General features: G+C 46.1%; 1 protein-coding gene across 1 annotated transcript in view; it reads left to right on the top strand.

Annotated features, from left to right (window-relative positions):
* Positions 1 to 785: 785 nt before the first annotated feature.
* The window catches only part of LOC139557434 (chemokine-like protein TAFA-4), a 46,983-nt gene continuing 21,078 nt past the window's right edge, over positions 786 to 26,690 (top strand). Inside the window, exons 1-4 of the mRNA XM_071372239.1 lie at positions 786 to 1,433; positions 17,197 to 17,327; positions 17,442 to 17,557; positions 25,214 to 25,369. Of these exons, the coding sequence (XP_071228340.1) occupies positions 17,443 to 17,557; positions 25,214 to 25,369 (271 nt within the window). The 5' untranslated portion in view covers positions 786 to 1,433; positions 17,197 to 17,327; position 17,442. The remainder of the gene's footprint in view (positions 1,434 to 17,196; positions 17,328 to 17,441; positions 17,558 to 25,213; positions 25,370 to 26,690) is intronic.

The raw sequence follows: 26,690 nt of genomic DNA on the forward strand, positions 1-26,690 counted from the left end.
AAATTAATCGCAAGGAGAGATTGAATATACTGGCTGAATTGCACCGGGTCTAGTCGTGTTTTATCTGAGCACACTCAGAACACTTTTTATTTCATGCTCTCTCCACCAAAGCATTCAATTCTGCAGCATAGGCTACAGTAGCCTACCGTAGGCCTATTTTTCGCTTATTCGATCAATGTAACAGAAGTTGTGTAGACTATAAACATATAGCCTAGTGAGCAGAAAGATAAGCCCCCTTCATATGATATGCCGTGAAAAACATCTGAACATATCGGATCCTCCTCACCTTAGGTCGTTAGCGGACATCGACCTGGCCAAAGCCTAATGACTAGCCTAAATAGGCTACTGCGCTAAACAATCAATCGCAAAGCCCTCATAGAATAATCTTGGGATCAAATAATTGATAGCTTTTCTCTTGGAGCGTATCTGTGAGACGGAGATGATTCAGTTTACATTACACCGACGCGCTTACAGATGGGCACATAATCAAGTAGGCCTATTGATATTTATGCAGCGTTTGTAATGTGATTGAAGTGTGGAAGTGAGCCGGCCTATTATGTGATGCTAAGTGTAATCGATTCAATTGGTCTATAGTTGAGCATCTGCCAATCTGTCTAAAAACGATTAGAGGACCCCCACCCCACACCCACCAGAAACGCAATGCTGACAAAAAAGAATAACTTTTGGATCGCACTGAGCTCGTCATCATCTCTTGGTTTTCTCCTCAGACTTGCCATGCCGTCATTTCAGCACATCCCTCACTTGGCGACTTGTAAACTATGACATCACTGAACGTAGCCTATACTTGAAAGATTGCAAATGGGGCGGGCGAGCGCAGCGCATGTGTTCAGAATGGGAAAGACAGCTCACAATTCTCATGTCAAATCGATCCCAGCTCGAGAGGTGTGCGCGCGGGGAGCGCAACTATCATTCTACCATCACCATCACTCTTGCATCTCTCCAGCGGCTAGCGAACCCGTCTGACGGGCTTTGGCGGGGGACCATTGTCAATAACACAATGAACTAGTGTTGAACGTTTAGAAAACATTAGTCTCTTTTCGCTCTTTTGGATGTATTCACTTTTGGTTACTTTTTTCTGTCATGAATGATTTACCTCCACCTCTATGCCACTGTCTTCTTTTGGTTTCCGCTGTTATGGGACGCAGTAAGATACTGTAATTAGAGGGTGGATCCAGTCGGTAACCGAACTCAGACAGCCCACCTAGCTCCAGCGCCGTGGTACCAGGATAAGCTGTAGCCCACCCTGCTGCTCGCCTGATTGTGGCCGGTTTCGCCAGATTGGCAGGCAGTTGTAAGGATTGGTTTATAGTCGGAAACCGGATTCAGTGAAGTGAAGAAAAAGTAACACAGCAAGCGTGCTATCCCCCGGATTCCTAAACACTTTGATTATGCCATCGGTTTTATAGATTTAGGTAAGAGGGTATTTTTCATTCTTAATTCCTTGCATTGATTTGTATAGATCACCTGCTTTCCTGTTTGTTTCGTGACTGTTCCATGGGCTCGAGCGCACACGTTCAGTGATAGGCTAATGAAATAGGGACCAGGGTCAAGATAATATTTTGCTTTTAGAAGGTGTAGGCACTAGGCAGGCTACCATTTTTCATGCCGCACAGAGGAGGGGTGGTTACTGCTAAAGGGGAAAATAACTTTGATGTTCTGGGTCTCTATAGTGTGCTCAATTTGTCAAATGACCACCCTGTGAGAGGAGGACGTTTTGGAGAAAAATACAAGAATGAAACTAATTATCCTCAATCTCTGGCTATTAGTCACTTCAGATTCCTGTTTTCTTTACATTGCTTAATCTAAATCCTTGCACTGAATTGCAATAGACTGTCTTAAAATAAAACGAGGGAACTTTAGAAAAATCCAATCCACTGTCATTTGAATCTGCTCGCAGTAAGGGTAGAGAGTGTAAAACAGAGAAAAACGGTGAGATTGATGCAGTGTTCAGTGTGAGGCTAAATAAGCGTTCGTCGGGGCTCGGTGCTGCCTATTAGCGGCTATCGAGTGGTCCGCAAGGCTGTTCAGCTGATCTGGCTCTTTTTCACCGGGCTTCTAACGGCTTGGTATGGATCCTGATCTGGTGAGAATAGAGAGGGAGCGGAGACGCAGGCGCGCAGTGAGAAAATGCGCAGCTGAATGCTCTCTACTCACAGCAGGGCTGGACTGAAGTGAAAGGTTTTTAATGTGCAGAAACAGACATCCTGCAATAGAGAATAAATATTAATATTATTCACAAACTCTCTCAATTCAATTGAAAGGGGCTTTTTTTTGGCATGGGAATCACGTCTCTCCCTCTCTCTCTCTCTCTCTCTCACACACACACACACACACACACACACACACACACACACACACACACACACACACACACACACACACACACACACACACACACACACACACACACACACACACACACACACACACACACACACACACACACATTAAGAGGAAAATGACTTGGTGCATGTTAATGAGAGCAGAAATGAGAGCCAACCCCTATTATGTTGTAATTGTTAGTCATCCTTGTCTCTAACCCCCACCCTCCTCCTCCCCACCACCTCCTCTCTGCTCTTCTCTCTCATCCTTGTCTCTAACCCCCACCCTCCTCCTCCCCACCACCTCCTCTCTGCTCTTCTCTCTCATCCTTGTCTCTAACCCCCACTCTCCTCCTCCCCACCACCTCCTCTCTGCTCTTCTCTCTCATCCTTGTCTCTAACCCCCACCCTCCTCCTCCCCACCACCTCCTCTCTGCTCTTCTCTCTCATCCTTGTCTCTAACCCCCACCCACCTCCTCTCCGCTCTTCTCTCTCATCCTGGTCTCTAACCCCCACTCTCCTCCTCCCCACCACCTCCTCTCTGCTCTTCTCTCTCATCCTTGTCTCTAACCCCACCCTCTTCCTCCCCACCACCTCCTCTCTGCTCTTCTCTCTCATCCTTTCTCTAACCCCCATCCTCCTCCTCCCCACCACCTCCTCTCTGCTCTTCTCTCTCATCCTGGTCTCTAACCCCCATCCTCCTCCATCCCACCACCTCCTCTCTGCTCTTCTCTCTCATCCTTTCCCTAACCCCCATCCTCCTCCTCCCCACCACCTCCTCTCTGCTCTTCTCTCTCATCCTTTCTCTAACCCCCAGCCTCCTCCTCCCCACCACCTCCTCTCTGCTCTTCTCTCTCATCCTTTCTCTAACCCCCATCCTCCTCCTCCCCACCACCTCCTCTCTGCGCTTCTCTCTCATCCTTTCTCTAACCCCCATCCTCCTCCTCCCCACCACCTCCTCTCTGCTCTTCTCTCTCATCCTCTGTTCTGCATTTTGTATAGTGTGAGAAAGAGTGTAATTATTTCCCCATTGTTTCTCTGTCCGGTAGTGACAGTCTGCAGGGACCGTGTCATTAGTACAGTGCAGAGGGGGAGATGGAGAGGTCCCCAGAGAGAGGAAAGGTTTGGCGACTTAATTCTCAATGACAGTAACATGAAGATAGGTGCAGTACTCTACATTTCAAGGAGCTTACTCTAGCAAACCTGGCCTCCTCTTTCACTGAACCATCATCAATACACACACACACACACACACACACACACACACACACACACACACACACACACACACACACACACACACACACACACACACACACACACACACACACACACACACACACACACACACACACACACACACACACACACACACACACACTTCTTTGTACATGGGCCTGGCATACTATTTTGAGGGAAAGCGATAGAATTGAGGATTCTCACCAGCATATCTCCAAGCTGTGTTGCTTCCCCTTTGTCAGCCTCTGTGGTCCCATTTTATCTCCACATACCCCCTCCTCTATACCTTCCCACATCCAGACTCATCTCCCACCTCTCAGAACCCCCACCAGACAGCAATAAGGCCTATCCTGTGAGGCTCCTACACGGCATGGCTATCCTTTTCCTCCAGACATGCAGGGGATTTATCTGGCTGAGTGATTGTGAATGCGGAGGAGTGTATTGTGTGCATTTGTGATTGTGCATGAGTACGAGGCTAAGCAGGCAGGGAGGGGACAGGCCAGATACTCCTGGGCGATAAGCTAGATGAATAACAGGGATCACGGATAGCAGTGCGACAGACTGATCTGAGATCAGCTGTACGCTGGCATTAGCAGATTCACTGTGTGCCACTGTGATTGATGCTGTGCAATCCAGAGAGGAGGGAGGAGAGATCCTCCCAGCAGGGAGGTAGAGAAGGAGAGAGAGAGGAGAGTGGGAGGCCTCTCATCTGTAAGTGAGATTGGTCCTGATGGCCGTTCATCCTCTCCTCTTCTGCCCGAACCATACTGTACTGTACAGGGTAGTCTCCAGAGAGATATTAGAGTCAATCACATCCTAATGCAGCACAGGAGCTGGAGAAAAAACACTCCATCAGAGCTTCCATAGAGGCCAGGCTGAGATGGAGGGTGCAGCCAGAGATCAGTGTCACCTCTGGGGTAGCCTGGAGGAAGGTAGGGCAGGGCAGTTTAACATTAGAGGGAGTATGTGTGCCTGTGCCATGAGCAGCAGAAGGCAGAGGACACAACCCCCTGTCATGAAGAGTATGATGTGTGAGTTAGAAATCCATTGAGCCCTTGCTTTTTTTAATCAAAGGGAGCCTCTCTAAAGAGAGTGAATGGTTAAAGGCCGAGTGTAGTCAAAAACGTGATTTCCCTGTGTTTTATATATATCAAATCAAATCTAAGTTTATTTGTCACGTGCGCTGAATACAACAGGTGTAGACCTTACAGTGAAATGCTTACTTACAGGCTCTAACCAACAGTGCAAAAAATATATTAGGTGAACAATAGGTAAGTAAAGAAATAAAAACAACAGTAAAAAGACAGTGAAAAATAACAATAGCGAGGCTATATACAGTAGCGAGGCTATAACAGTAGTGAGGCTACATACAGGCACCGGTTAGTCGGGCTGATTGAGGTAGTATGTACATGTAGATCTGGTTAAAGTGACTATGCATATATGATAAACAGAGAGTAGCAGTAGCGTAAAAGAGGGATTGGCGGGTAGTGGGTGGCGGGACACAATGCAGATAGCCCGGTTAGCCAATGTGCGGGGGCACTGGTTGTTCGGGCCAATTGAGGTAGTATGTACATGAATGTATAGTTAAAGTGACTATGCATATATGATAAACAGAGAGTAGCAGCAGCGTAAAAGAGGGGGGGGGGGGGGGGGGCACACAGTGCAAATAGTCCGGGTAGCCATTTGATTACCTGTTCAGGAGTCTTATAGCTTGGGGGTAAAAACTGTTGAGAAGCCTTTTGGTCCTAGACTTGGCACTCCGGTACCGCTTGCCATGCGGTAGTAGAGAGAACAGTCTATGACTGGGGTGGCTGGGTCTTTGACAATTTTTAGGGCCTTCCTCTGACACCGCCTGGTGTAGAGGTCCTGGATGGCAGGCAGCTTAGCCCCAGTGATGTACTGGACCGTACGCACTACCCTCTGAAGTGCCTTGCGGTCGGAGGCTGAGCAATTGCCGTACCAGGCAGTGATGCAACCAGTCAGGATGCTCTCGATGTTGCAGCTGTAGAACCTTTTGAGGATCTCAGGACCCATGCCAAATCTTTTTAGTTTCCTGAGGGGGAATAGGCTTTTTCGTGCCCTCTTCACGACTGTCTTGTTGTGTTTGGACCATTCTAGTTTGTTGGTGATGTGGACACCAAGGAACTTGAAGCTCTCAACCTGCTCCACTACAGCCCCGTCGATGAGAATTCCACACTATTAGATTGGAATAGTAGTGTGAAATTGTGAAAACTATAAAAATACCCTTTTAGGTTAAGAACTGTTTGATAAGACCACCTGAAATTTCAGCCTGTTTTGGTGGGATGGAGTTTTGGTCTGCCTGGTGACATCACCAGGCGGTAAATTAATTAATAGACCCATTACGAAAGAGAGTTCCAAACCTTTCTGCCAATAACAGCTAGTTTTCAGGTTTCCCCTCCCCACTCAGACTACTCCCAGACAGTCCTAGCAAAATTCTTGCTTGAGAAATTGCTCTTTGCTAAGAAGCTATTTTTGTTTATTTTTGATTAATTTAATTGAAAGAAAATCCCAGTAAGGTACTTAATTGTTACCCAGAAATGATTTGATTTTGAGATAAAAATGGCTGCTTTGAACCTTTAAGGGATCCCATTAAAGAAAGATGGAAGCCCCTGTGTTCTCTCTCCCCTTCTCTCTCCCCTTATTTCCCCCTCTCTCTTTCTGTCTGTCTCTGTCTCTTTCTCTTACTTTCCCTCACCCTCTATCTTCTTTTTTCTCGTTCTCCCCTTTTCTCTCTCTGAGTGTATGTATTCTCTGTGCCCCATGAGGCTGCAGTAATACAGTGAGGGAGATGAAAATGTGTGGTGTGTAACAGCCTGGAAAAGTAGTGTGTGAATGAGGAAGACGAGCCCTGGAAGACAGAGGCAGAACAGAGGGAGGAGAGACATATTGCACCGTGGTCCATTGAGCTGTTCTCCTTCGTTCGTCCTGCATGTGTTCCACTGCCTCCCAGGGTTCTGTGATGTCTGGCCTCACTCTACGTAATGGAATCTGAGGCGCTATTGTCTCCGGCAGAGCTGTTTGGCTGTTTGGCTCAGGCCAATCTAGCAGGAGTTTGATTCCATTTAGCAGGGCTGGCTTTGATGGACAGCTCAACCTGAAAGCCCTGGGATTAAGGAACAGCAGCCATTTAGAAAGAGAAAGTACGAAGGAGGTAGGCATTTGTTTGCGCAAGTAATGTATTTTGTAGTGGGAGTTTTGAGGTTGAAAGAAAAGAGTTCTTAAATGTATTCAGTCCAGATGTTGGCTGATCACAGAACAAACCCACTTCCCTCTAAACTTTCTCCCCGAATCTCACACTTGTACAGACTTTCATTTCTTATGGAAAAAGTATAAGGAAGTTGTCTTGCTCTCTCATTTCACATATCCCATAGTAAAGAGCACCATCTTCATTTTAGGATGCAAACACTTTTATGGATAAAGTAAATAATACATTTTTCCTCACAGTTGGGTTGGTTGGTTGATCACAATGGGATTTTGTGCATTGATAAGATTCATTGTGATGATGACAGATCCCCTGTAAGCGACGGTAATGATTGTAATTGAACAGACACGGCTCCTACCCATGGTGCAGTATATATCACCCAGGATGCAATCTGCTCCTGTCCCTGCTCGCGGCATGCTGCTGTGGCAGCTGGCAGATGTGCAGGTAAGCGTGAGCGACATCGTGTGTGTGTGTGATTATTAAAGGCTCCCAGTGTAGGCCTAGCATGGGGCCACTGTGAAGGGCTGCAAACTAACGCCACTGATAGAGCCTACACCAGTCACAGTCACAGCAGCACCCAGAGAAACACTACAGGCTGAAGGGGGATTTAGACCTCTCTCTCTCTCTCTCTCTCTCTCTCTCTCTCTCTCTCTCTCTCTCTCTCTCTCTCTCTCTCTCTCTCTCGTATTGAAGGCAGAGCCAGAGATCTCTCTGAGTATTGTGGTAGTGTGTTTGAGGTGATGGCTTTGTGAGCTCCAGGCTGCCACCGGTCAGGAGACTGTCTCTGAGGAGGACTGATGTCACTCACAGGATCAGTGGACAATGCCCTGCTCAGGGGTGTTAGAGGATGACACGTATAATTCAATGTGTGTGTGTGTGGTGTAGTGTGTTTGGCTGTCTCTCTGTGTGTGTTAGCATTGGTTTTATGTATGAGTGCGAGGGTAAGAGGGGAACAGAGTGATACGATGTCATGCTCTAGAGACCCACAGACAAATTAATTCACTTATTGACACCACTGACACAACTCACTGACTTTGTAAAATGAACAATTGATCAGGCCCTCTCTCTTTCTCCCCCCTCTCTCCCATCCCTCTCTCTCTGGCCTCTGTCTCTCTCTCTCCTTGGCCCGCCCGTTTGCACGCGTGGCACATTTGGCCATTAATACATTTATGTGCTAGCCGGCACCAGCCTGGTTATTAGCAGCAGAGGGGCCTGAAATAATCAGGATGTTGGCCGTGAGTGTGCGGGCTAAGGGCCGAGGACTCAGCCCCTCCTCTCTCCATGAGACAAGGCCCATTGATTTGTCTGGTCCATAGGCAAACAGCACGTAGTCAGCTAGGTGGAGGAGTCAATGAGCCCAGTGCATTCCTCACTGCTAAAGACCCAGGATTAGCTCAACTTCAGAGGGGCTGTGGCGCCGCGCATAGAAAATCAAACCTAGCTCCACATCAACTTTGTTTATTTTCCATTAATCAAAATTTGGACAAGCACAATGAATTACTACGGTTATCGGGCGATTTGCCTGTCAGAAATTATTTTGGCTTTGTTTGCTCGATAGACTGCGGGAGGCTGGTCTCTCTCTCTCTCTCTCTCCTCTCTCTCTCCTCTCTCTCTCTCTCTCTCTCTCTCTCTCTCTCTCTCTCTCTCTCTCTCTCTCTCTCTCTCTCTCTCTCTCTCTCAATCAGTGATTCAGTGACTCACTGTTGAACATTCTCTCTGTATCTTTCATCACACCCTCTGTAATTCCAACTGCTCTCGGTCTACAGTGGTTCACCGCCGTGCTCTCAACTTCTAAACTTCGTGATCCTTCACCTCCATGGGGTGAGAACAAATTGAAGAGATGAGACGAGAGAGAAACAAAGAAAGACAAAAAATGAAGAGGTAGAGAGGACAGAGAGAAAAGAGAGAGAGAGACCTGAATAAGGTATTAATAAAAGGGGGGAGGGGATTGAGGGACAATTCAATCACTGCTCGTTGCATGAAAAGAAAGAGTAGCAAAGACGGGCATAAAGATTTCAGATGTTTATCCAGTCTCCAAGCTGTCTACAGTGTAGGGGATGTATCCAAAGTGTCAACATAAAGGATGGGAGTCAGGTATTTGGACGCACTGCCTGTCTCCCATCCATCTCTGTGTCCTGAGGGACGCTGACTTTTAATGGTCTTTTATTGCTTTATTAGCGAGCGCTGGATTTATGGCGTGGGCCGTGACTCTGTCTGTCAGAGCGCTGTAGGAGCTGCTCTGATCTATGTCAGGCCACGCTGGCTGTCTGGGTTTAAAAGACGCCCTCGTAAAGAACACAGCAACAGAGCTGGGTATGGCTGGGCTGAGCTGGGGGTGGGGCTGCAGGCAGGTTGGCTCAGTGAGCTAATGTTTATTAGCCTGTTAGTGTCTGTGTCTGTTGTTCCATAAAGCATGGAGCAGTAGGGATCCATCTCTCCCACCCTCAACAGGAGAATACCCTCCATCCCTTCCAGCTAGCTGCTATCTGATTTTGGTTGTTGGCCTCGGAAATGGACTGTCATGCCCAACCAGGGAAAGATACATGCAGGATGTTGTACACACCCTATTTCTATGCGTGTGTGTGTGTGTGTGTGTGTGTGTGTGTGTGTGTGTGTGTGTGTGTGTGTGTGTGTGTGTGTGTGTGTGTGTGTGTGTGTGTGTGTGTGTGTGTGTGTGTGTGTGTGTGTGTGTGTTTGCGTGCGTGCGTGCGTGCGTGCGTGCGTGTTGGCAGGGGGTCCAGACTCCCTGGAGCTGCTGGTAACCTGCTTGGCCACATGAAACACGCTAAGGGACTCTGGTCACGTCTGCTTTTCATCCTTGGTGCAGAAAAAGGAGAAGGGTGAAAAAAGAGAAAACCCTAAGAATAAAAACACAAAGACACACATCTGGTCGAGTCACTGGATCTGGGGGGCGGAGTCTCTGGCCTGTGCAACAGGCTCTGGATTGGACTTAAGTGCATGCCGATCAATTGTGCTGTAATGGTACCTCACCTTATCGTCCTCTCTGAGCTCTGCAGTCAATACCCGGAGAGGGGCACAGCAGGTAATGGCTGTGGAATCAGCCATTCTTCCCTTGTTCTGAGACATTTTTACACAGCCTGGGGGTGATACTAAATGAATAGCTTGTAGGTGTGAGGGAGTGTGTCTGCCAGGGGTGCCCCTTGACCTCTCTGGCAGCCCACACACAGCACAGACCAAGCCATCTAACTGAGGGAAGTTTTATATTCTATATTATTTGTTTAAATGAGCAGAGTAGATTACCCCAGTAGCACAGAAATAATAATTTAAGAACCCATTAGCCCATTAAACTAGAGCAATGGTATTAGTATTAGTATTGGGAGCTAAGTTACGTCTTCAGGTCTCAGGCAGAGTTTGTCATTATGCATGCATAGTTCACTGAACCACCTCTGCTACATAGGCTGTATTCTTCTTATCTGCTAAGAACGTTGGCTAGCGTTGTATAGTTAGACTGCACAGCAAAATTCTATCATTAATGAATACAAATGCAGCAAACCCTCACGCTTTCTGTGCAACTGCAGTTGCTTTTTTATCACTGATCCATTTCTGGTGTGGAAGTGTTTGTGGTTATATCTGTGTTAGTCTAAGGAGGCTCTCACTAAACATTCAGCATGGCCAAGGAGTAAAAAATAAAACAGAGTTTTTTAATCAGACAGCGATGTCTGAGAAAGATGAAATATTTTAAGATATGACAATTACTTCACCTCATGTGTTTATATTACCTCAACAGAGAATACACCGCCATGTCTCTCTCTCTTTCTCTCTTTCTCTCTTTCTCTCTCTCTTTCTCTCTCACACACAGAAATGTGTTGGAACCAGGAAGGAGGCAGACAAATTGGTCCTACATGATTAGAAATAGCAGTGGGGAGATATTGAGTTTGGAGCAGACGGAGAGAAGGCAGAAATACTCATCAGCACATACAGTAGATAGAGAGAGAGAAATGAAGAGAAAGAAGGAGTGAGATAGATGGAGAGAGACAGGAGGTGTAGAAAATGGGAAAGAGACAAGGACAGAGAGAGGAGAGCAGAGACAGAAAAGGAGAGGGAGAGAGAAAGAGAAAGAAAGAGCAAGAAGAAGAGAGTGAGTGAGGAGAGAGAGACTGAGTGAGGAGAGAGGCTGAGTGAGGAGGAAGAGACTGAGTGAGGAGGGAGAGACTGAGTGAGGAGGGAGAGACTGAGTGAGGAGGGAGAGACTGAGTGAGGAGGGAGAGACAGAGTGAGGAGGGAGAGACTGAGTGAGGAGGGAGAGACTGAGTGAGGAGGGAGAGACTGAGTGAGGAGGGAGAGACTGAGTGAGGAGGGAGAGACTGAGTGAAGAGAGAGAGACAGAGTGAGGAGGGAGAGACTGAGTGAGGAGGGAGAGACTGAGTGAGGAGGGAGAGACTTAGTGAAGAGACAGAGTGAGGAGAGAGAGACTGAGTGAGGAGAGAGACTGAATGAAGAGAGAGAGACTGAGTGAGGAGAGAGAGACTGAGTGAGGAGAGAGACTGAATGAAGAGAGAGAGAGACTGAGTGAGGAGAGAGACTGAGTGAGGAGGGAGAGACTGAGTGAGGAGAGAGAGACTGAGTGAGGAGAGAGAGACTCAGTGAATAGAGAGAGACTGAGTGAAGAGAGAGAGACTGAGTGAGGAGAGAGGGACTGAGTGAGGAGGGAAAGACTGAGTGAAGAGAGAGAGACTGAGTGAGGAGAGAGAGACTGAGTGAAGAGAGAGAGACTGAGTGAGGAGAGAGGGACTGAGTGAGGAGAGAGACTGAGTGGAGAGAGAGACTGAGTGAAGAGTGAGAGACTGGGTGAGGAGAGAGACTGAGTGGAGAGAGAGACTGAGTGAAGAGTGAGAGACTGGGTGAGGAAAGAGAGATTGTGTGAGACAGAGAATGAGGGAGGTCATGGTTCATAAATACCTGTTGTCCAGAGTGGTGGCTGGGCTGGACATTTTCTGCAATCCGGAGGAAAAGGAAGAGAACAGCGTGTTGTAATGGGCTCTCAGCCAGATAAATGCACAGGACATGGAATCTCGCTGCTGTGCCCCACCATAATTGTAATATTGTGCACATCTGTGGAAATGTGAAACGCTTTTAAGAAGCCTATATCGGGCTCTCTCTGTGCTCTTCATTTTCCTTGTTTCTCAGGCCATGGAGACACCAGTTGTTTTACACATATATGGTTTTGTCTGTTTAGTGTCCAGTATCCTAAAGCCAACACTGATGTGTCTCTGTACAATTTAGTCTTCGAGCATTTATTGAAGAATACGGAGACTATGGACTGATGTGTTTATTAACCTTTATATGACTGTGAATGTTATTGATGGATATTCTCTCTTACAACAACAACCATGTATCTGGCAATGGACAGGTGACATTTGACGCTTCATTTTCAGAGAAACAACAACCTTTACAATTGCCCCAGCTGCTGCTATACAAGCCTCTTCAGGATGGATCTGGGAGGAGACGTTGTCCATGTACAGTGTTCATGTTTAGTTGAATCCTTTGCCCACTGGGAAAACACTGGTTGAATCAACGTTGTTTCCACGTCATTTCAATGAAATGATGTTGAACCAACATGGAATAGACGTTAAAGTGACGTCTGTGCCCGGTGGATGGTAATAGTCTTCTCTCTCCATCTAGAGGGAGTAGTGCCACTGCCAAGCCAAACAGCCCCCAGGATAGGTTTTACACTGAGTGTACAAAACATTACGGGGTAGTGCAGTATTTGTCATTCAAGTGATGTAATATCTTGTGTGTTCCTTGGGTGTGATGTGCCTGTGTGCATGTGTGTGCCTTGTGTCGTTTTCGTGTGCGTGTTCAGGGAGTGCTGACAGGTGATGGGCTTTGGATACAGGGCAAACAGATATATTTCCAACAGAGGTGGGATTTCACTGCATGTCAATGAGGCCCCTGTGTCACGCCTGTGAGATTACTGCATAAGCCAACGCATTACTACATAAGCCAACGCAAATCAACACAATCCCACCTTCAGCCCAAGAGAAGGAGAGAGAGAGACAGCGAGAGAGACGTGAAAAGAAAGATGTGAAAAGAAAGATTGAGAGACAGAGAAGGTGAACAGAGAGAAAGAGAAACAGACAGAGAAAGAGGGAGAGAGAGAGGGATAAACAGAGACAGAGAAACAGACCGAGAAAGACAGAGAAAGAGGGAGAGAGAGTGATAAAGAGAGAAAGAGAAACAGACAGAGAAAGAGGGAGAGAGAGAGGGATAAACAGAGAGACAGAGAAACAGACAGAAAGACAGAGAAAGAGGGAGAGAGAGAGGGATAAACAGAGACAGAGAAACAGACAGAAAGACAGAGAAAGAGGGAGAGAGAGAGGGATAAACAGAGAGACAGAGAAACAGACAGAAAGACAGAGAAAGAGGGAGAGAGAGAGGGATAAACAGAGACAGAGAAACAGACAGAAAGACAGAGAAGGAGAAACAGACAGAGAAAGAGGGAGAGAGAGAGGGATAAACAGAGAGACAGAGAAACAGACAGAAAGACAGAGAAAGAGGGAGAGAGAGAGGGATAAACAGAGACAGAGAAACAGACAGAAAGACAGAGAAAGAGGGAGAGAGAGAGTGATAGAGTGAGCTGATCCCTCTTCAGATAATCGTGAACTCTGCTGTGTGTATGAATGTGTGTGTGTTCCTGTGTGTATGTGTTCCTCTGTTCCGTTAGGACTGTTCACTAATGCACTGCCAAACCTAACATTCCTCAACAGCTGACGCATGCAGCAGCTTAGACCCACACACACCTCTGCTATGTCTGCCGCATCTGCCCCAGAACATCTAGTGTGTATGTTTGTGTGTGTGTGTGTGTGTGCGTGCGTGCGTGCGTGCGTGCGTGCGTGCGTGCGTCCGTCCGTCCGTCCGTCCGTCCGTCCGTACGTCCGTGTTTGTGCTGATGGATGCATTTTAGATGTGTATTCTCACACGTTTGTGTTTGTACAGTTCAAACTGTGTGTGTGTGTCTATGTGTTTGTTGAGAGGATGAACATTGAGTGTTATAAGAGACAGCAGGGTGATGTCCGTGTGTCTGACAGTACTCATTGTCCCCGTAGTCCTGAGGAGAATGAGGGGCATCTGGAGAAAGGGACAATGCAGAGCACATACACACACAGCATTGTGCTCATTTAATGAACGTGTCAGAGAAGTAAGCTGATAAAAATGCACACCGTGGTCCTGCCTTTAGAAAGAGAATAGGAGATGTGCTACTGTGCTGTGGTGCAGCATGCGTAATCACCTCTCACAAACTACATATACACCTTGCACACACTCATGCATCTCTCACACATGCACACACTTACACACACAAATACTGTCCTGTACATGGAGATACACACATAATTCTCATGTACACGCATACAAGGACACACAGATACAAGGACACACACATACAAGGATACACAGATACAAGGACACACACATACAAGGACACACAGATACAAGGACACACACATACAAGGATACACAGATACAAGGACACACACATACAAGGACACACGCATACAAGGACACACGCATACAAGGACACACGCATACAAGGACACACGCATACAAGGACACACGCATACAAGGACACACGCATACAAGGATACACAGATACAAGGACACACGCATACAAGGACACACGCATACAAGGACACACGCATACAAGGACACGCGCATAAGAGGACACGCGTATACGAGGACACACGCATACGAGGACACGCGTATACGAGGACACGCGCATACGAGGACACGTGCATACGAGGATACGTGTATACAAGGATACATGCATATACGAGGACACACGCATACGAGGACACTTGCATACGAGCACACGCGCTATCGAGGACACGCATATACGAGGACACGTGCATACGAGGACACGCGCATACGAGGACACGCACATACGAGCACACGCGCATACGAGCACACGCGCATACGAGGACACGCGCATACGAGGACACACTCATACGAGGACACGCGCATATGATGACCCTGCGCATACGAGTACACGCGCATACGAAGACACTTGTATACGAGGACACACTTATACAAGGACAGACATATACAAGGACACGCGTATACAAGGACACACACATCTGAGGACACACACAGAGAACAATAAAAAATATCCATGTTTATACAAAAAACTATATTATTTTGGTATACTTTCCACAACATGTATTCCCTATACATAGGATGATTACATAAACTCTTTAGAGTACATACTGTCCCTGATTCCAACACACAGTCAGACTCAGAGCCACAGCTGTACAATAATCCTGTCATTCCCGGGTGACTGATCTCTCCACCTCTCATTCCCTCTCTCACCTCCCCTCCCCCCATCTTTAACCTCACTCTTTCCCTGTCCTTCATCCGTGTACTCTTATTCTCTCCTCCTCCCTTCCCCTCTCTCTTCTCCTCTCTCCTCCTCCCTTCCCCTCTCTCTTCTCCTTTCTCTCCTCCCCCCTTCCCCTCTCTCTTCTCCTCTTTCTCTCCTCCTCCCTTCTCCTCTCTCTCCTCCTACCTTCCCCTCTCTCTTCTCCTCTCTCTCTCCTCCCCCCTTCCCCTCTCTCTTCTCCTCTCTCTCCTCCTTCCTTCCTTCCTCTCTCTCTCCTCCTCCCTTCTCCTCTCTCTTCTCCTCTCTCTCCTCCTCCCTTCCCCTCTCTCTTCTCCTCTTTCTCTCCTCCTCCCTTCTCCTCTCTCTTCTCCTCTCTCTCCTCCTACCTTCCCCTCTCTCTTCTCCTCTCTCTCTCCTCCTCCCTTCCCCTCTCTCTTCTCCTCTCTCTCTCCTCCTCCCTTCTCCTCTCTCTCCTCCTCCCTTCTCCTCTCCCTTCTCCTCTCTCTCCTCCTCTCTCCTCCTCCTCCCTTCTCTCTCTCCTCCTCCTCTCTCCTCCTCCTCCCTTCTCTCTCTCCTCCTCCCGTCTCCTGGCTTTCTTTGTACCTGTATCTTTACTCCTACCCCCATCCCTGCTTACCTAAAATCTGTCCTCTCTCTGTCTCGCTCTCTCTCTAGCTCTCTCTCCCTCCTTCTCTTCCCCTCTCTCTCTCTAGCTCTCTCTCCCTCCTTCTCTTCCCCTCTCTCTCTCTAGCTCTCTCTCCCTCCTTCTCTTCCTCTCTCTCTCTCTAGCTCTCTCTCCCTCCTTCTCTTCCCCTCTCTCTCTCTCTCTCTCTCGCCCCCCACCTCTATCCATATTTTTCTCTCCTTATCTCAGATCTTCTCCCACGTTTCTGTCCCTCCCCCCTGTCTCACACTCTGCCACATCTTCTCTCTCTTTGGTGACCTGTGTTATCAGTGGTTTGTCTCTGGTCTTATCTCTAACTACTTGCACTAGCAGAAGAGTGTTTTACTGTCTGGTTTTATTCTACCTCAGAGAAGGTCTCAAATTACACCACCAGGGGGCAGAAGCATCACACTCAACGACTCACAGGAGAGGAGATCGTTTCAGGGACTGAATACTCCGCTACCTAACATGTACAATATTCCCAGGTGAATAAAACCATACTAATGAATTGAAATAATCCAGTAAAACATGAGAGACAAGTTGATCGTTCATCTGTTGTCAGGATACTTAGGTTTAAGAACAGACTGCCAACACTGGGCCAACTGACTCTGTAAGAGGCCTGTATCACAGATATTGACACACTCGTTCACTGGGGTGCTGAAACACTGGGGTGTGTGTATGTGTGTGTGTGTGTACAGATACAGACATGTCGGAGTCTCCTGCAGTCTCCAGTGCCATCTGAATGTACACAACAAACAGTGTTTGTGTGCGCACGTGTGTGCGTGTTTTGGCTTGTTTGAACTGAATGTTTGTGTATGAGATTATCTGTGCTTTAGTGTGTTTCTCATATATGATACTCTCTCTCTCTGTGTGTGTGTGTGTGTGTGTGTGTGTGTGTGTGTGTGTGTGTGTGTGTGTGTGTGTGTGTGTGTGTGTGTGTGTGTGTGTGTGTGTGTGTGTGTGTGTGTGTGTGTGTGTGTGTGTGCATGTTTGGTGTGTTTCTCTCTCTGTGTGTGTGTGTGTGTGTGTGTGTGTGTGTGTACGTGTGTGTGCATGTTTGGTGTTTTTCTTTGTGTGTGAGTGTGTGTGAGTGTGTGTGTGTGTGTGTGCATTTGAGTTCTCTGCCTGCCTCTCTGCTGGACTCCTCTCTCTGAAGCTGTGTGTGATGTAGAGGGGATCACGTAGAGCCTCGGGGTAGGTGAGCCCACTGTAAACAATGAATCTGTGACAGAACCCTGGCCCTCACATCTCCTCTCCATCACCACGGGGCTCCCCATACAGCCCGCTACAGCAGGAAGGGACAGGGCCCGGAGCAGGGGAGGGGTGCTGGTGCTGGGACACACATAGGAGCCACTAGGGACTCTCTCTCTGACTGCCCCCTCTGTACTCCCAGGGGCCGGTGCTGTATGAGAGGAGAAAGAGGAAGAGGTGGAGAACGTGTTTGCCATGACAGTGACCCTTATCCCATAGAGCATCCTACTCAGAGCAAGACTGACCAGAAAGGAGGACAGAGAGGACAGGAAGGTAAGACTGGTTATATTTCATTGTCCTCTTCTTTTTGAAGTCCCCACTCCTCTCTTTCCTTTAAAACAGAGGAAAAACTGATTTGTTTTACCCCCCCCCCCCCTTCTATCTCAGGATGAAGTTGTGGGGGAGCTCAGTGTGGCCTTTGCAAGTGGCCCTCCTTTTCGCCGTGGTGTTGTTCTGCGGTTGCCCTGTGTCCGCTGGCAGCCGTAACCATCGGGGACAGACAGGTACAGTAGGACCTGCTCTCGACCCAAACCCCACATGAGGTTAATTTGTTTTTCATTGAGGCCACATGTGTGCCTGGAGTCTGTCATTAAGCATACCTCCTCAGTGACACTTCATTTGTCCCCATGACAGCACACTAGGATCTAGAAGGACCTGTTTCAGGGGCATGAAGGCAAACACCACGTCATTGGATAACATAGCCCACAGCAAATAACATTTTCAGTCATCTGCCAACTGTCACAAAATGTGTGATCTGAGATCCATTCGGGGTAGATAGACTGGTTAGTAGGCTATTATTTGTAAACCATTTCCCTGTGCTTGACTCATAGAAGGGTTAGTGCTACTGTAGGACATATAGACTAATGTAAGAGCTGCTTGCCTTAGTAGGAGAGTGTGAAAACTGGCTCAGTAATAAGCATACTAATATACATAACTTCTCCTCCCACAACTGACCCCACCCTCCCTATTTCCATTATCACTCCCCTCAGAGGAAGACCCTGTCCAGGGCTAAAACACGTTCGCCACCCAACACTAATTGACACCTCCACTTCCCCCAGAGTCTCTGTTTCTCATTTAATTATGACTATTTCCTTCATTATCCTTCACCATTTTTTCTCTCTTCCTCAAGTTTTTGCCTGGGATGCAAGGTGACCTTTAGCTGGCACAGAAATGCCACCAGCATCCAGTGTTGGTGACTGATGGTATTAGTTTCTTTATGACAGAGGGAGTGGAGGCAGGCGCTGGTCAGGCGGTGTTTTCGGCGGTGGGGTGTGCACAGCACTAATTGCAGTCCCAGTCTTTTGTGAAGGTCAGCTGGGGTCTCCTCTGCCATCTGATTTCACACTCTGCTTTCCTTCCCCGACAACAGCAGCCAGACGACTCAGTTCCTACACTGCAGCGATTCATTAGACCTTTTCTATTCATTGGGAGAAGTTTAGGACTTGTTTGCATGAATGCTATGTGTTATACCAAAAGGATTTGTAAAATAGAAAATAATTGATCTGGTGTTACGATCCACACATTCGTTTTCCTCGGTTTTTGAGTTAGTGTTACTGTTCTGTTATTTATAGTTTTGAATGCTGTGCCTTTTGTTCTGGTTCAATGTCCTGCTGTATCATAGGTGGCCACATGGTGGCTCTGGAGGTTAAAAGAAATAGCCTACCTCACAGAAGCACCTTTGTTTTCTCTCTCAGGCTCATTTACTCAATGTCATCAACAATGGCACTCTGCCGTTTTGACGGTGCTCACCAGGAAACAGCTACACTAATAGGAACGGAGAGACTGAATCTATAACCATGGAGGGAAGATTTGACTGATGCTTGTCAGGGAGAATAGATAGGAAACATATAACAGCAGCTTGTTTCTTGTTTCCTGTCAATGTTTGCAGGGCCATGAAAGACAGTCGACTCCGAGTCCACGTCTTTGTTTTCTCACAGTAATGGTCTCTCTCTCCCAACAACAGTATCTGCTTGTGTGCTTGTGTGGTACGTGGGCCTTCTGATTGTTAAATGCACTGACCATGTAGATGTGGGATCTTAATTTAAGCCAGTTTTCTACAGCAGGAAAATAATCCAGCAGCAACAGGAAATATGAATTATTATGTGGATTATAGTTAATTAACATTTTTGTAGTGGTTGATGCATTTTTCGTAAGGGAAAATCAAATCTGAAATTTAAAAGTGGAAATTAAAAAGCCAGAAGCCTTTTTAAACCTCAAATAATCTACACGTTTTAAATGTCCTGCAACAGTGTGATCAAATTAAGATCCTACATCTGTACACAGTGCACACGCACATGCACACGCACACACACACACGCACACACACTTTTAGTCCTCTATATGCAATCAAACAAACTATTGTACTGCACACAGACAGATCACAGATAGGTGGCTGCAGGGTGCAGGTCTCCCAGGCCGAAAACCAATTTGTGTTGTGTTAGCTGTTTTTGGGCCCTAGCCCTGCCACAGTAGCTTTTGATCAAGAACAAGCTAGACCGGAAGTTAGGGGACACAGAGAAGCCAACACATCCACCCACCTGCCGGTGCTGCTTAATGATTTCTCTGGGCATTCACCTTTTTAAAAGAGAGAAAACGGTTGACTTTGTCATCTTCACTTTAAACAGGACATGTATGGCAGCTATACTGTCCCCTGACATCATTATGCACCTCACTCTGGGCAGAGAGAGAAGATGTTATTGCTGAGTGGGTGAGACTGTCGCTCCTCTTTTCTCTGGGAGCCTGAGTTTTAACATCACCGTATCAAAGTCAATGAGCCCACAACTAGACATATACACCTCACTGCAGTCACCTTCAGCAGACCAGAACCTCACTCCAATACTGGAGTATCTGCTGAGTGAAGATGCACCACAATCACCCTAAACATGCTTATCTCCCTCTTATAAGGGACTAATATTGCATATCTCTTGGGTAATTACCATAGTAAAAGATCATGTCTGAGCTCAGGGAGCTGAGAGCTGATACTGTATCAAACTCCTTGGCTTTGTTCAACATGTATGTTATTGTAACACATTGAAATGTGTCCAAGTAGCTGCTCCAGTTATGACACGAGGGCTTCAGACGAGCTACACTTGACAGTGTGAGTGGGGTTCGAATTAGAAGTGCTTCCTCTGTGTGTGAGAGAGTGTGTGTTTTCCTCCTTGACAAACACTGCTTTGCGGTCACAGTGGGTGGGTTTTATTGGGGATAGATTTGCGTATAAATGAGGTGCCTGCACAGGACCACTCAGCCGTACAAACAACCTGTTAGATTAGCATAAATCTGTGGACGGGGCCTGATTTGGGCCTGTTAAACACAGATAATGTCAGCCTGATTGATGGGCTGTGTCGGATAGGAGCGTTCACAGCCGAGGAGAGGGGAGAGGAGAGGAGGAGGGTGGGATTGTAGGATATGATGGTGGGGTGTGGTGTGAGGTGGGGGAAAGGAGAGAGGTGGGGTGGAGATCGGAGGAGAGGGGAGGAGAGAGGAGAGGAGGAGGGGGTGGGAGTGCAAGATACGAAGGTGGGGTGTGGTGGGAGGTGGGGGAGAGGAGATGGAAGAGAGAGGGGTTGAAAGTGGAGAGAAGAAGGGTGCAGGGATAGGAGGGAATTAATCAGTAGAAGGTGTAAAACAAGGGAGATGGTGAAGAGAGAGGGGTTAGAGGTGTGGAAGAGGAGGATGTGGATGGTGACAGGGGGAATGGGGGAGATAATAGTATTTACTCTAAAAGGGTTACTTTATGTGGAAGACAACGTAAAAATGTGTGAGGCCGTGGAGACATTTTGTGACATTACTCCATTTCACCAGAGCAAATATATCCAGACTTATTCTGTTACCTGAAAACATAGAGGCATTTTCTAAATCATTCTGATTTCATTCATTCAGGTCCTCATCAGCTCCATTGTTTCATTAGTTTAGGTGTAGCTCATGTTGCTGTTGTTGTGCTGCGGGTGCAGTCTGTGTCTGTCGTCAACATTGACTGAGCTCCCTCAGACAGAGACAGCAAATGTCTGGCCTTTCGCAGCAGACATGCTAGTCAGTTATTTACATTTACATTTAAGTCATTTAGCAGACGCTCTTATCCAGAGCGACTTACAAATTGGTGCATTCACCTTATGATATCCAGTGGAACAACCACTTTACAATAGTGCATCTAACTCTTTTAAGGGGGGGGGGGGGGGTTAGAATGATTACTTTATCCTATCCTAGGTATTCCTTAAAGAGGTGGGGTTTCAGGTGTCTCCGGAAGGTGGTGATTGACTCCGCTGACCTGGCGTCGTGAGGGAGTTTGTTCCACCATTGGGGTGCCAGAGCAGCGAACAGTTTTGACTGGGCTGAGCGGGAACTGTACTTCCTCAGAGGTAGGGAGGCGAGCAGGCCAGAGGTGGATGAACGCAGTGCCCTTGTTTGGGTGTAGGGCCTGATCAGAGCCTGAAGGTACGGAGGTGCCGTTCCCCTCACAGCTCCGTAGGCAAGCACCATGGTCTTGTAGCGGATGCGAGCTTCAACTGGAAGCCAGTGGAGAGAGCATTATTGACAGGGGAAAGACAGGCTTTTTGATAAATTGCACAATTCTGTCTGTCAGAATACATCAGTCGGCTGGCTGCTCCATCAGTTCAAAGGAGCACTGCTTAGTTTGCCACCCAGCAAACACTTGTCTGGTTGTCACAGGAATGTAAATGTGTTTTTATTTCAGCCTGAGCTGAGGTTTATTACATTAAGACTGCCATTATACCACTTTGCGATCCTGAACAAGACGGTTTAAGAAGAGCACTGAGACATTACATCCACTGCTCTCAGATACTGTTCGTATTTCTCTGACTCAAGCCAGTGCCCCAGAATCATCTTTATAGATCAGGGACAGTCAAGACAAGACATTGCTTCATGGTTACAGCAGTGATTCATACAAAGATATGAATACGTTATGGAACGCTGTACTTGAAATCAAATCAAATAATATTTTATTTGTCACACGTCTTAAACAACAGGTGTTGTTTGAACACTGAGCTATAGTCAATGAACAGCATTCTCAAGTAGGTATTCCTTTTGTCCAGGTGGGAGAGGGCAGTGTGGAGGGAAATAAAGATTGCGTAATCCTGGGATCTGTTGGGGCAGTAAGCGAATTGGAGAAGGTGCAGGATGTCTGGGATTATGGTGTTGATGTGAGCCATGCCCAGTTTTTCAATGCATTTCATGGCTACAGATGTAAGTGCTACGAGGCGATAGTAATTTAGGTTACCCTGGCGTTCTTGGGCACAGGGACAGTGGTAGTCTGCTTGAAACATATATGTATTACAGACTGGGTCAGGGAGAGGTTGGAAATGTCAGTGAAGACACTTGCCAGCTGGTTAGTGCATGCTCTGAGTACGCATCCTGGTAATCCATCTGGCACCGTGACCTTGAGAATGTTAACCTGTTTTAAAGGTCTTACTCACGTCGCCTATAGAGAGCGAGGTCACACAGTCGACTTTCCTTTCCTAAAACATGTTTTTCTTTTAAGTCGGATCCAGACTCATACAGTATAGATTGGTGGATGAGGAAAATACTTTAGAGAGAAAAATGAATTGAGAAATTGAGAGAGACACATGGAGAGAGAGCGAGACAGACACACACACAAAGAGAGAGAGAGAGACAGAGAGGGAGAGAGAGAGAGAGTGACAGACAGAGAGAGAGAGAGAGAGCGAGAGAGACAGACAGACAGCGAGAGAGAGCGAGAGAGACAGACAGATAGACAGACAGACAGAGAGCGAGACAGACAGACTGACAGAGAGAGAGACAGAGAGAGACAGACAGACAGCGAGAGAGAGATGCTGCTCTGTGTTTAGAGGACTTCTGCCCCTGTGACCTCATTATGCCACCAGGAGGCAGCGTGCTCTTTGTTCTCCTTACTGCCTGTGACAGAGCACTCCGCCTCCCCAGCTTCCTGAATCTCTCTCTCTCCCTCTCCCTCTTCCTGTCGCACGCTCTGTCTCTATCTCTCTCTCTCTCTCTCTACTTTACCCATGGTAGAAAAAAACAAGATTGTTTTTCAGATGGGGCACTAGCTATCCCTTCTTTACTCAGGCATTGGTATGCAGACTGTGGTACAGGATGCCACACTAACAAGGGGATTGTTTTTGAAGGGAATTTTGTGTTTGAGATAGATGTGAGAAATGGGATGGCGTGTGTGTGTGTTTGTGTGCATGTGTGTGCATGTGTGTGTGTGTGTGTGTGTGTGTGTGTGTGTGTGTGTGTGTGTGTGTGTGTGTGTGTGTGTGTGTGTGTGTGTGTGTGTGTGTGTGTGTGTGTGTGTGTGTGTGTGTGTGTGTGAGCATCTATAGGTGTAATCCGCCAGCTCCTTGTGCCCCTGGGGAGAGTGGGACAGAGGACTGAGGAAAATGAAAACAGAGGGATGATGGCGGAGGAGTGCCCTCTGAGAGCGAGGGATCATTGGGAGGGCTTTCTGGAGAAGAGAACAAACAAACCTTAAATCAGGAAAGATGAGAGGGGCCATGGCCTGTCGAAATAGAACCTTCTATTGAGTGTGTGTTTGTGTGTGTGTGTTAGGAAGGTTACTATGCTCATTCAACTCAGGGTTAAGCATGAAATGATTTGAACTTTAAACAAAGTGTTGTGAAATCTGACTTTACCGTAGATGTAACATACTGTAAATGGATTCATATTGAACATGTACAGACAGTTTTTATCCCACACTCCGACACTCCCACACAAATGTGTTGCAACCTTGTGTACGGACTACTGTAAAACCACACGAAACATCTGGGTAGAAATCTAAACGGCTTAAGGTTATATTCATCAATAAGAAATAGCCACGAGAGAATTAAATCCAAGGAGTAAAACAGAAGGCTAAAATTGTTAGGCTTCATTATGTGGAGAGTTTTATAAAATAATTTGTAACCAATGGCAGGTTGTGAGCATGTTGATAAATATTTAAATGTTACAGTTTCGTTATCCTTATACAGTACATACAAGGACAAATCATCAGAAATAGGAGTATTGTAAACCAGTTGGCTACTGTGAAAACATATCATGGTGTTGGATGCCATTTCTGACCCACGCAACATTGTAAAAGATCACCTTTTCTACGTGACTTGTCAACTGATACAGTATCGCCTGTCTCTCTGCTTGACATCCATCAGCTTACCAATGACATTCAGATAATGAGTGGAATATATTATATACAACCCAGGTATTTCAGCAGTGCATTGTACACTACAATATCATTCCAAATGGTAGCACATAGAGTGCTTTACACTTTGTAACTGATAATGATGTAGAATGATGGTGTAGTATTTTATAACCACATCTATATATGATTTGGTTTTCACTTCAACATAAAATGTATACATTTATGAAGTAAAAATATAGAAATGTACAGTGTTCAGCAGTTATCAAACTATATACATTAACTAGGCACTACATAATGGTTCAGCAGTTATCTGTTTTTAGTAGTTTGAGTAGGTGATAGTTAATTGTATTGTCAACAAATGACAAGAAAATCATATCAAAAGTAGTCTAAATTTGGTTCCAAAGAGAACACTTTTTTGTTCCATGTAGAACCCTATATGGAAAGGGTCCTACCTGTAACCAAAAAGGGTTCTTCAAAGGGTTATCCTATGGGGACAGCCGAAGAACCATGTTAGGTTCTAGATTGCACCTTTTTTGCTAGGAATGTATCGTTTTTAAACACAAGCAATTTTGCGCTTAGAATTGTGAAAATGCACCACATACTGGTGAAAATTGCGGACAAAGTTATAAAAAAAACTGTAGTATGACTAAGAAAAACTTTTGGTTTGATTATATCCTCATTTAAATAACGTTAGTAGAATTTTCTTTCGAAGATAACCCTGCACACATGAAAGGTCAGGCTTTTAATGTTAATGATGCTGTTGTGCTGAGAAAGGACCTCAGTGTCGACATAACTGCAGTTACTCTTATATTGAAAATGAAACTGTCTGCCTCTTTAGAATAATTCCTTGTGTTTATACAACTGTAAATAATTCAACAGTTCTTTCTATTGTAAAAACTCTGAATACTCAATGTGTGGTTTTGTCCATTATTGTATTTTGATAGAAGTGGCTGTTTTTAAGTGCAAATATTGAAATACTACTGCACGAGCAACCACATTGAACAATGTTATATGGTCTCTCTCTCTCTCTCAGCCTCCTACCAGGTGAAGCAGGGGACGTGTGAGGTGGTGGCCATCCACCGCTGTTGTAATAAGAACAAGATTGAGGAGCGTTCTCAGACCGTCAAGTGCTCCTGTTTCCCAGGCCAGGTCGCTGGCACAACCAGAACCAGGCCCTCCTGTGTGGAAGGTAAACATACATTGTGTATGTGTGAGAAGATCACACCACAGCTGTGTTTGAAGGTCTTGATGAATTCACCTCACAGCCAGACACAGGAAGCTGGCACGAGCTTGAATAGTCTCACAAAGTGCTTTAGCTCTCTACTTCATGATAAAGTGGGTCTGTATTTCTCTGTTGTGCACAGTAGTCTGTCCCCCATCCTGTCTTTAGTATATCATGTAACATTAAAGGTTGGGGCCACAGCAGGCTAATGCAGGTAATGGAGGATTATTCTGCACTGTCGCCTTCCTCCTCATATCCCTTAGTGGATTATGAAAGGAGAGGGAAATATACTACATCTTTCAGCCTGATGTTTAAAAGGAATGATTTAATTTGGGAAAACATTCCATTTCACATCTATTCAAGCCTTTCCACCATATACCAGATGTTCATAGAAGAAATCTCTTGCACTTTGTCATATCACTAGATTCAACATGGTTGGATTATGTTAACACAAATAAGACCCTGCACTAAGAAGAAATATTATATTTATTTATAAAAAGATTGCGGGAAAAGGTGTGTGTGTGTGTGTTTATGTATGTGAAGAGGGTTGTATGTGTATGTGAGAGAGATTGATGGAAAATTGGAGCGAGATTAAGTTATAAAGGGGATGGAGTTGTTTTAGCGATGCTAGTGAGAGAAAACCCAGGGATCATTTTGATCGAACTTCCATTGCCATCTGTTGGCTCTGAGGGTTTATGCTCTGGAGGGAGAGACAGAGCCACTGAGTGGCCATGTCCGAATACCCATATGTACGTCCTAAATAGTAGATATAAACACAACAGCTCTTTTTTCATTAAACTATTTGTTCTTTCCATGATATTTAAAAACGTTGTTAGTTAAAACAGTACAAAACAATTGATCTCAAACAACATAGTCAAGCTTAACGTTGCACGCAGGCTACGCCTGATTTAGAATTACCTCATGATTTACCCACCATTTACCAAGAGACTTTTCATCTATATTTTTCGTAGCTGTCTATTTACCACCACAAACCAATGCTGGCACTAAGACCGCAATCAATGAGCTGTATAGGGCCAAAGGCAAACAAGAAAATGCACATCAAGAGGCAGTGCTCCTAGTGGCCATTGATTTTAATGCAGGGAAACTGAAATTCATTTAAGCAAATTTTTTCCATCATGTCACCTGTGCAAATAGAGGCGACAAAACTCTAGATCACCTTTACTGCACACAGAGACGCATACACAACTCTAGATCACCTTTACTCCACACACAGAGACACATATAAAACTCTAGATCACCTTTACTCCACACACAGAGACACATATAA

Source organism: Salvelinus alpinus, chromosome 2 (assembly GCF_045679555.1).
Source record: "Salvelinus alpinus chromosome 2, SLU_Salpinus.1, whole genome shotgun sequence".
In the NCBI taxonomy this organism is placed as follows: domain Eukaryota; kingdom Metazoa; phylum Chordata; class Actinopteri; order Salmoniformes; family Salmonidae; genus Salvelinus; species Salvelinus alpinus.